Genomic DNA, 10,743 nt, shown 5'->3' with positions numbered 1-10,743 from the left:
GGCAGTCCACGCCACACACCGCACCACAGGCCCCCAACAAGCACTGGGCTGCTGGCAGACCCCTGCCCCCTCCCTTTTCTGGCTTCTTGGTTCTTCCGCCTTGGTCTCCCCTGCAACCTCCCCCTGGAAACTCCCACTGAAACTCCCCTGTTAGCAGCTCTGTTTGCTGGCTCCTGTATTAGCTTAGGACTGTGAGACTCACATGCAACATAACAAGGTGAATAAAACCCACTTTGTCAGAACATGTTCTCCAAGCATTATATATCACCCATGCCTCCAGATCCACATGGCCTTTGGTGATGCCTCAGGACTATGCTGGATCCCCCTTCTCAGCACTCACCCTCATATTAAGAAACTGTTTTTGGCATCTCCTACAGTAGAGCACCCATAGAGACATATACTCGAGAGGTTACTTGCCTCTACAATAACTTGAGTTCTTCTAGATGTTTTGTCTCTCTGGGTGCTTCACCTCCAGCCCTCCTTCCCCTCTGTTGTGGAGTCTTTTTGGGTTTTGTGGTTGAGAAGGAACTGGAGTAGCTGTGAGTTTGCACCTAACTATATAGCCTTGCCCTGGAGCAAAAGGATGTGTAGTGGGCAGGCACAGACTCTGCTAACTAAAATCTTCAGTTGAGTGCACAAGGGTGTACAAATCTTACAGTGGAGCACCCATAGAGACAAAATATGTTGAACTTAAGTTACTGAACAGGTAAGTAATTTCTCCTTCAGAGGACAAAGTACTTAATGCACTGAAGACAGCTATAAATTCAGGAGTACTGCCCTGAATGTGAGCAAGGGCATTAAGTGGTGGTGAGTGAGATGGGGAAGGTGCTCAAGAGACAGAATCTCTGTAAAGATGTGGTCTCCACTAGGAAAGTTGGAGAACCACAACCCTAGATCTACCTTGAGATTGTAAATTGTTTGTAAAAGAGGAGATTAGTGACTCAGCAGTAGAGTAAGATGGGGTTTCCTGATTTGCAGAATGGCCTTATTAACCCTCACAGCTCCAGATCTCAGCCTGCAGCTTTTGACGTGAACGTGGCTGTCCATAGACTCTGGTTTTGAGAGAGGCCTCACAGGATGGCTTTTCTGGGAATGTCATGTGGTAAAAGTGAAACTTCTCACATCAAAGGGGATTCTGCTTTCTGAGAGGCTCATCTGTGTCTTTTTCTGAATGCGCAGCACTGGCTGTTGGGTCTTCCATTAGATTTAATCTCTGTGGCCAGTTGTCAGTGGCTTGGGAACCTTTCTGTTCTAGCTGAATTGGGAACTCCATGCTGATGTTGAAGTGCTTTGCAATAAGCAGGGTTAGTACCTTCTTTGAGGGCGTGATACTCATCCCTGCCTTTCCTTATCTCTCCTCTTTGCAGCCTGCCCCTCAGGTTCTGGATCAACATAATCAAAAATCCACAGTTTGTGTTTGATGTGCAGACATCGGACAATGTAGATGCCGTGCTCCTGGTCATTGCCCAGACTTTCATGGATTCCTGTACTATTGCCGACCACAAGCTGGGGCGGGTAAGCATGGAGGTGGGGTGAAGCAGCCAGTGTGTGCAGCACAGTGAGATTTTGAACGCTGTGTATCCTCCAAGCTGCATCTTGTTTTAGAGTGCTATAGAGTGTGCGTGCTCTAAGGAGGTGCAGGTTCAGTGAGGGGGGAACAGTATGTGTTACTCCATTCAAGTAGATGGATCGGATCCCTTCACTACTCTCTGTTTGCATATTGGGTGCTGTCCCTACAAACTGATGAGAGAGTGAGACATTTGGCCCGATTGTTAATGTGATATTAGAATGTTGCCCAGGGTGTGTGAGGTGCCTTCCCATCCCTGCCCAGGTAACTGAAATACTTCTATGGATATGATGTGCCAGACAGGTTCCGAGACAACAGTGGGGCTGGAGAGGAGCGATAGATGACATCAGTAACATTACTAGAATGATCAGAGAAATGGAAGGCCTACTTTATGAGAGAAGGCTAAAAAAGCTTGGGGCTTGTTCAGCCTAGCAAAATGAAGGCTGAGAGGGGATCTGGTTGCTCTATATAAATGCTCATGGGGGTAAGCACCAGGGAGGGAGAAGTGCTGGTTAAGCTAAACGACAACATTGGCACCAGAACAAATGGGCATAAACAAGCCATCAATAAACGTAGGTGGGAAATTAGAGAAAGGTTTCTAAGCATCAGAGAAGCGAGGTTCTGGAGCAGTCTCCCAATAAGAATAGTGGGGGCAAACAACCCAACTAGTTTTAGATTATGAACAGAATTCCATGACAGGGCCGCCTGTGATAGCAGGAGATTGGACTCGATGATCTAGGATCCTCCTTCCAGTCATCTGTTCCTACATTACAGGGTTACACAACAAGGCTAACTCACAGCATGGGGGAGGAATGACTGTTTGACTTGTCTTTCAAATTTGATTAAATAAAATTTTCAGCCAGCTAATTTCCTGTAGATGTCATGGAAATGTGGCTGGCTATAATAAAAGAATTAGGAGCAACGGAGCAATTTGCTTGTCTGTACAAGGTTATTGCTGTGAGGAGTAGGGGAGATGGGCCAAAAAGCAGGAATGGCTAAATATCAAACATGGGTAGAACCATATCACTCTGGTGGCTTGTGGCATCTCCGGCCTCAGCCCTGTGTGGTGTTTGTCACTCTCTCTTTTGAGTGATGAAAGGAAACAAGTTCTGTTTCTCTTTACTGAGGGGTCAGTGACTGCAGATGGATGAGAGACATTCCGGGAGGGCACTCCATGCATGGGTGGGGAACTGAGGCTGCAATGATGATGCAGAGAGACGTGTCATGAGAAGAAAAGCCAGGACAGAAATGTTAGTGTTCTCTGGAGCCTATAGCACTATAATTAGAGTCTAGGCCAGGGGTCGGCAATCTTTCAGAAGTAGTGTACCGAGTCTTCGTTTATTCACTCTGATTTAAGGTTTCGCATGCTAGTCATACATTTTAACGTTTTTAGAAGGTCTCTTTTTCTAAGTCTATAATATATAACTAAACTATTGTTGTATGTAAAGTAAATAAGGTTTTTTAAATGTTTAAGAAGCTTCATTTAAAATTAAATTAAAATGCAGATCCCCTGGACCAGTGGCCAGGACCCGGGCAGTGTGAGTGCCACTGAAAATCAGCTGGCGTGCCACATTTGGCTCACGTGCCATAGGTTGCCTACCCCTGATCTAGGCTATGTCAAGGTCACCTTTCCCTGTTGGAGACCAAGCTAGATGGAAATCCCTGAGTCTGTGTTAATGGACAGAGTCGGCCCTGCCTGACATTTGAGGTCATCACTTCCTGTTCTTTAACAGTTAGTACAGCACATTTCCTCTGTTAGGCAGGTGGTACTAGCCTATTAGGATGATGCTGCCCCAGGTCCTTAGTGTATCTGTCTGGGGGCCTCCCACTAAGAGATATAGATTGGATACAGCCATGTGATGGCTGTTGTCTCAGGCACCCACTCCCCACCCTGGCGGTGGCAGGGAATGGTCCCTAGTCTGTGCTCATGTTGAGAAATCTTTGCATAATTGGCGACCCATGTGGGTACCTGGAGCCTGGGGCATGGCCTCCCTGCCCCTGTTGTGGGAGGGGATTGCCTCTTCTCTGCACATCTTGTAGAGAACAGGTTCTGCCCACCTCTATGAGAGCAGGGGAGGGACAGAGGCTGCCTGCCGCCGTGGAAACCCAGCATTTGTGTCTCCTCTCCCTGGTCTTGGTTTCTGTAACCTGTCAGTCTGTTTCTGGCCTTTAAAGGACTCGCCAATCAACAAGCTGCTCTATGCCCGGGACATTCCTCGCTACAAGCAGATGGTAGAAAGGTAAAGTCTGAGTGAGCAGGTGGGGCCAACTGGGTTGTTTGGCAGAGGGAGGAGGCAGCAAAGGAGCAAATACTGCATTAACTGCCCCGTGCTCTCCCATTGCATAGGTACTATGCAGACATTCGGCAGACCATCTCCGCCAGTGACCAGGAAATGAACTCTGCCCTGGCTGAGCTGTCAAGGGTAAATAAAGCAACTTATTTCAGAAATCAGTGCATTTTCCATTGGGTCTCACAAGGTGGGCAGTCTGCCTCCCTGACATAGGGTCTGCATTACCCTTTTTCCCTAGAATATCCCACTAGATTTCCAGTGTTAGTGTCAGCAAGGGCCAGACATTTTAACTACTGCATCAGGACTTGGCTCATAGGAGCTCAGTTAAAAAATAGCAGCTGCTGGTGTCTTGTCAGCGCTAGCCTCAACACCATTGCCAGCACCAGTGGAAAGTTTTAGGGGGGAAAAGACCAATGTAGCTAAGGTTTCTGAATGCAGGAGCAACTGGGTCTCTGCTCCCTTTCCCCTTAAATGTGATCCATGTGTGCCACTATTACTTTCTAGGTTTTTCTCTAAATCCCTTTGCCCTTGCTCCCAAGCTGGGTTTAGAGGCTTTCTGGAGCTTTACCCACTGAGCTCCCAGGGCAGCAGAACTTGGGTGAACAATTGTCTTGGTGTTGCCCAGAGATTTTGGCTAATTAAGTGTTTGTTATATTACCCTAGAATTACTCAGGTGAACTCAATTCCATGGTGGCTCTGCATGAACTCTACAAATACATCAACAAGTACTATGACCAGGTGAGTGCAGCTTTGGCTTACTGGCCCCAACCTCAATGGGTGATTTCATACACATCCCTCCCTGCTGTTATCTTATGCTTGCCCTTCATAGATTCATCTAGTCCTGTCTCTTGTTGGATTTGTGAATAAAGAAATTAATAGTTAAGGGCATCATAAATGTTCCACTGCCCTCATAGTATATAGGCCCATGTTTTTAAAGGTATCTAGGCAATACTGTGCTCAGTGTTGTAACTCTTGGTGACTGAAGTGCCCAAATCTCACTTTCAAAAGTGCTTTAGGTACTTAGAGCCTAAATCCCTTTTGAAAATGAGGTTTAGACTCCTAAATCAAGTGGTGTCGTGCTGAGTGCAGCAATGCCTAAACACATTTAAAAACCTAGGCCAGATTGATTGACCTCATCAAATAGGAAGAAATGTATATTATGTCACAACAAAAGAGCCTTCACTCTCACCCAGGGATTGTCAATATTGATGTGTTTTTGTTATCTAAATATTTTAGTTTAAGGCATAGCTTAAAAGGGAAATATGATTAAAATATTTATCAGTTAACCATAGAAGTATTTGAGATTGCAGTTTCTTGATATTGTTATGTGTATTTTAATAGGTAAAGTGTACAATATAGATTGTTATGGTGAAAATTGTGCATGAGGACTTACATTTGAGACTGTTTAATCTTTACATATTTAATTTTTGTTTCTTTTTTGGAGGGCTTTGTGTTAGTTGAGATTATTGATGAAAGAATATTATCTGCTTTGGGGAAGAGTTAAGGCTGTTTTGCTGTAATGAAACATGCATTTCTTTGTACTTAATGAGAATAGTGACTTGTTACATGTTCAGTGTAAGATGTGTGCATTTCCGTGTATCTAACTGTTAAGGAAATGACGGTAGAGAGACAAGGGTGGGTGAGACAATATCTTTTATTGGACCAACTTCTGTTTGGTAAGCTTAAGTATGAAAGCTTGTCTCTCTCACCAATCAGAAATTGGCCCAATAAAAGATGCTACCTCACCCTAATATCCTGGGACCAGAACGGCTACAGTAACACTATAAACAACAGAGGAAATGATGTCAAGTGATTACTCTATTGTCACTTAGCAGTTTTTATTGACTGTTTTAAAATGAAGATTTTTTGCCGTTAGCACGCCTCTTGGTTTTTGCTTAACTTTTTTCTGTAGATAAACAAAATTATTTAAAAAAAATAAACAATAAAAGGGATGAGCATTGTTTGCAAGAGAGCAGTGGGTGATGGCACAGAAGAAACCATAGGGTACTCAGAGGGGATTACCACTAGGATGGCAAGGCTGCGGCAAGTCCCTCTGAGACATACCGTCACTGTGGATCCCAATACCCATAGCTGCAACGGAACTGAGGCTTGCTCTCAGCCAGGGGAATCTGCTTCTAATAGTATTCTGTGCACAAGGGAGGTTGCCAGTGAGCTCTGAGTCTTGTTGCAGATCATCACAGCCTTGGAAGAAGACCCGACAGCCCAGAAGATGCAACTGGGATACCGACTGCAGCAGATCGCAGCTGCTGTGGAGAACAAAGTCACTGATTTGTGACCCAGACAAACAGATTGTGATGCTCTTGGGTGAATAGTGCTGCTCACTGGAACTTCATAGCTACACACAAAGTGTCCCACTGCCTTTGGAACCAGACACTCTGAGGAGCTGGCATGTGACACAGGAGGAGGTAGCCAAGAAAATGCACAGTACAAACGTCCTTACATCTCAGAGAATATTTTTTTACAGATTTTTTTGTCCTTTTTTAAAATGTACTTTAAATTCTGAGAGTTTCTACAAACCACAGTGTGAGAAAGAGAGAAACCAGGCACCTTCTTCCCACATGTTGTGAATGTGCCAAGTTTCCAAACAATATTGTGAAGGAGCTGGATAACATAAAGAGCTTCAGAACAAAGCTAAAGACCATACCTGGCTTCATGTGAGCCTCTACCCTCATTTTGGTACTAGCACCAGGGGTAAGAGAGACTAGTGCTGTGCCTGCTGCCCTGAACATTGTATAACCACCACTACTATGATGGTAATATCCCAGGCTACTGCAGTCATGGTAGTGCTGGACGTAAGTGTGTGAGCTTCCTGAGCCCTCATGGAACTAGTTGGGGCATTAGGACTGATTTCACCTGTTGAGAGTTTACCACACCTGGGCCAATCCCTAGGGACCAGAGTGTACTCCTCCTGCATACAGGCCTAGAAGCAACCCGCCTGCAGTGTGGCCCACCTGTTCCATGGCCTGAGCTGAGGAGCATCTCCCACAGCATGAACATCAGTGCACTGGAGGGGTTGTGCCTGGCACCCCAAAATACTGAATGTAGGGTTGAGAAATAGACTGAGGGGGAGATGAGAAAAGTCACTTGGTCCCAGGATTTTAGTCTTCCTCACTGCTTGTCAGTGACTCATGCTAATGAGACTAACATGCTCACCAGTTCCAGATGGTGACCCAGTAGGCTCACTCTAGTTCTAGTGTAAGCAGGCACCATGCTACTGACATCTATGGAGCTATACTCACTTTCCCCTGGACTTGAATTTAGCATGGCTTGGGGAGGGGGCAAGGTGAACTTAGTGAAGTGCCTCTAACCTAGATGTATGTCTGGCCCTCTGGTTCTCTGTGGTCAGATGCTGTCCTGCCACTTGGAAAGCACAGTGAAGGCCTTGTATCTATTTCCTTTCTCTGGCTTGTAGCTATTTTGGTTCTATGAACTGGATCTGTAAATACCCTCAAAATTACCAAGTATTCACATGCTCAAGGGGAATGTTAATTTTGTTTTTCTGAGACAATACTTCACCTGGATGAGCACCTCCTTGGACACTGTCATCATCACAAACTCCCCAGGCTAAGCACTGACTGTGTCAAACTGCTTCTGCCTAGTCTGTGCCCCACTGGGCACATCGGGGGCTTCCGACTTTTCCAGAAACACCTAGAGTTTCACAATAACAATTGACTTTTCCCCAAATTTCCCACTAAGCTGAAATGGTTTCTAGGCTCAATCTCACAACCAGATATACCTTCCTCATCTTTATCTCAGCCTAAAATGAAACTTCAAATATGCCCCTGAAGCTGAATTTCTTGTTCTCAAATTCTCCTGTGTGGCTCCCATTTAGTGACCTGCTGCCCACTTAAAATCTTAGTGGAAATCCTGAACTGTCACCACAGCCCCCAAAAGAGCAGAGCAAAGGAACCAAGTGACCAGGAGTCCCACTGGATGAGCACCAGGAGAGCGTACCAAACAGCGACCATGCTCTGTAAAATGACCAGCCCTTCTGGCAGGGTTCCCTCTTTCCAAATTGAATGGAACCAAACTCAGGCTGTGCCCTAGACCATCCCACCCTTGGTCTGAGTTTGGTTCCATCCTCTCAGAGAGGACTAAAGGCGTTCCCCTCCCTCCACACCTAAGTAGGGCTTGAGGTAACCCTTGCTTTCTTGCTGGTCAGAGGGGAGGGATTTCTCTCTTTCATTCCCCCAGCCATGTCTCCCCAACTGAGCATGTGGGGGAGTGTCGTTGGTTTCCTCTTACCCATTTGTCCCCCTCAGTGGAGCCAGGAATAGCTTCAGTGCTGAATGACACCAGCCCTGTGTAGCTGAAACAGACCCTGTACAGAGCGCAACTTCAACTGCCAATTCACGCCTTTTGCCTGTAACTGATGATCACATGGAGATGGCTAGACTCCAGCAGAGAAATATGGGGTCTCTGTTCTTGTTTGTGTTACCTGGAGGTGCCAGACAGATGAGAGCCCTGTTGGGCTGAGCCGTGTGCAGTCATACAATAAAAAACAGCCCTGGCCCCAGAGAATTTGCAAGTCTAGGTTCAGGCAAAACTTAATAGGCAGGTGAAACAAATGTGGGAGGGAGGATGGGTAAGAGTGATGATCCCATCTGTGCAGTGCCAAGCAAACCTCCCAGAGTTGGGGAGCATGAGATTCAAAACTCTTTTGGCATCTGTCTTTATAACTTTTCCAACCAGACACCAAGAGCTGTCAGACTTTCCTCCGCTGTTTGTGGCCCTGCATTGCCTTTGCCTCTCCCACATTGTAGAAAATCTTTTCTCTGCGCTCTCACAAAGTCCTGTCAGTCAATTTGAGAGGAGGAGAATTCTCTTGTTTATCCAGGATTTACATTAACCTGATGTCAGGTGCTGGTCTCTGTGACCAACCTCTCCCCGCCAACTCTTGGCTCCTACTTGATCCATCAGCTTCTCCCCCTCAATTTGCCTGCCAGAGCGTGATGGCAACACAAGTCAAGGAGTGTACACCTTTGTCTGTGTACCTTGATCAGGACTGAGGTGGGTGTGGGTACCATTCAGTGCCTCTCCATGGAGATAACAGATTTCTTGTTTCTCCAGGGACGTGCGTGTGATTTGCCCATATAACAGTAATATTAACAAAAAGAAGAGTCATTTAAAAACACTGCAAAAATGGTGTCAAAAGAAAATAAAATGCTTAACATCTCCAGATTGACCCGTCTCAAATGCTAAATAGGATATGACATTCTCAGCTTAGTCACAGTGAAAACAGAAAAGTTGATAGCATACATTTCTCCTCCAATCTGTCACCATCACACTGTCAGATACCAACTCCCTTTTGCTGCATCCTGGACCCACTTTTTAATATCCCTGTGACTTGATCAGTTTGCAGGTTCAGACATGCCCCTTCTGGTCTCTCCATTCATGCCTCTCCCACATGGTAAAGTCCATTACCTCAACAGGGTGAGGTTTCATTAACGCTTATACAAAAGTCTTTAATAAGAATTCCTGTTGGGGAGGTAGTAGATTCCTAATTACCCCTGGGAGGTTCCACTCAGCCTTCCTATCTCCATGGTTGCTGTGTCAAAAGCCCCAGGGATTTCTGTTTCCTTAGATCGCCTTTGGATATGTACCATGTTCCTACAGGACATGGCTTCTATTGGAGCATGGTCAGGCCGTCCTGCTGCATACACCTAGTCTCTGTCTCTGCAGGACACAGAGATAGCTCTTTACATTTGTTTTATTAATTTCTTGCCACGAAACATAACTTTTTGACAGACCTTAGATCCTCGCTCTCAGATACGAAGTGGTTTTTGCCTGGGGGATGAGGGGGAGAAGTTAGCTTCCAGCTGTCAGAATATGGGAGGGAAAACTGAAATGGTAATCAATGTTGCAATATAAATTGGCATCAGTAGATTTCAGGTAACCCCCCCTTACATGATGAGACTCTACAGTTTGTCTCTCCAGCTTCAGATTCAAGCTGGCCACAGGTTTGGGGGTCACATTCAGAAGTTTTTCTTTACAACCATAAGCACTTAAAAACATATAATGAAATCTTAAATTCTGCAGAAGCTGATGGGATCTGGTTCAGTGAAGCACCATGGTGCTGCCTCAGTCTGATCCCTGGTTCCCATTAGATGTCACTTTTTGGTGCCTTTCTCCCTGGGCTGATTTATCTGGGTTTTCAAGACACCAGGTGCATTTGCTTGGTTATTTCTGCCCCTCTGGCAGTGGGAGGGCTGTACATACACATCCTCCCTTGACTTAATTTTGTATTTTCCAGTTTGTTGTGGCCTGGCCAGCCCCACGTCCACATCCTACCCCTTCTTTTTGAGCTCTTGCAGCTCCCAGCATGCTCTCTTTCTCAACAAATTGGAATTAATAATTAATATAAAAAGCTTGAAAACATGAATATTGTTACATAGTGTAATAACTGTAGATACTATTGTGAGATGTAGGAATCTATTGGTGATACAAGAGGTTATGTCTGTAAATAATCAGTTTAGAACCCAAATGATTTTAATAAAGAGAGAATTCTTACATGAGTGATTCAATAAACATTAATATACAACATGGAATGGGTGTCATGGTTTTGTGTCTTAAAATCATTTGGCTGCTATTTATGCTCCAAAATATGGTGACCTGAAGTCAGCACTAAAACACTGAGACATCTGTACCAGGCAACATCCACACAATCGCCACATTCAGTGTTAAGCATGCTACTGCTGCCTAAGGCAGCAATTCTCAAACTGGGGTCCGTGAGGGTACTCCAGGGGGTCCGTGGGCCCCCCCGATCAACTCCTCTGCCTTCCTTCCAGCGCCTCCTTCACGCCGGGGAACAGCTGAGAGGGAGGGGGAGGAGCGGTCACAGGTCGCACAGCAGGTCCCTTTCAG

At 45.6% G+C, this 10,743-nt stretch overlaps 1 protein-coding gene across 8 annotated transcripts in view; it reads left to right on the top strand.

The window, feature by feature from the left end:
* Positions 1-10,427, top strand: part of PLXNB1 (plexin B1) — a 281,915-nt gene extending 271,488 nt beyond the window's left edge. For all 8 annotated transcript variants that reach the window (XM_075073224.1, XM_075073226.1, XM_075073222.1 and 5 more), the window contains 5 exons: positions 1,368-1,515; positions 3,743-3,807; positions 3,915-3,990; positions 4,522-4,596; positions 6,050-10,427. In XM_075073224.1, the coding sequence (XP_074929325.1) occupies positions 1,368-1,515; positions 3,743-3,807; positions 3,915-3,990; positions 4,522-4,596; positions 6,050-6,154 (469 nt within the window). In that variant the 3' untranslated portion in view covers positions 6,155-10,427. The remainder of the gene's footprint in view (positions 1-1,367; positions 1,516-3,742; positions 3,808-3,914; positions 3,991-4,521; positions 4,597-6,049) is intronic.
* Positions 10,428-10,743: the final 316 nt, after the last annotated feature.

Source organism: Chelonoidis abingdonii, chromosome 17 (genome assembly GCF_003597395.2).
Source record: "Chelonoidis abingdonii isolate Lonesome George chromosome 17, CheloAbing_2.0, whole genome shotgun sequence".
Taxonomy (NCBI): Eukaryota; Metazoa; Chordata; order Testudines; family Testudinidae; genus Chelonoidis; species Chelonoidis abingdonii.
Note: the sequence above shows the minus strand (reverse complement) of the source record. Positions and strands in the feature narration are given on the sequence as shown.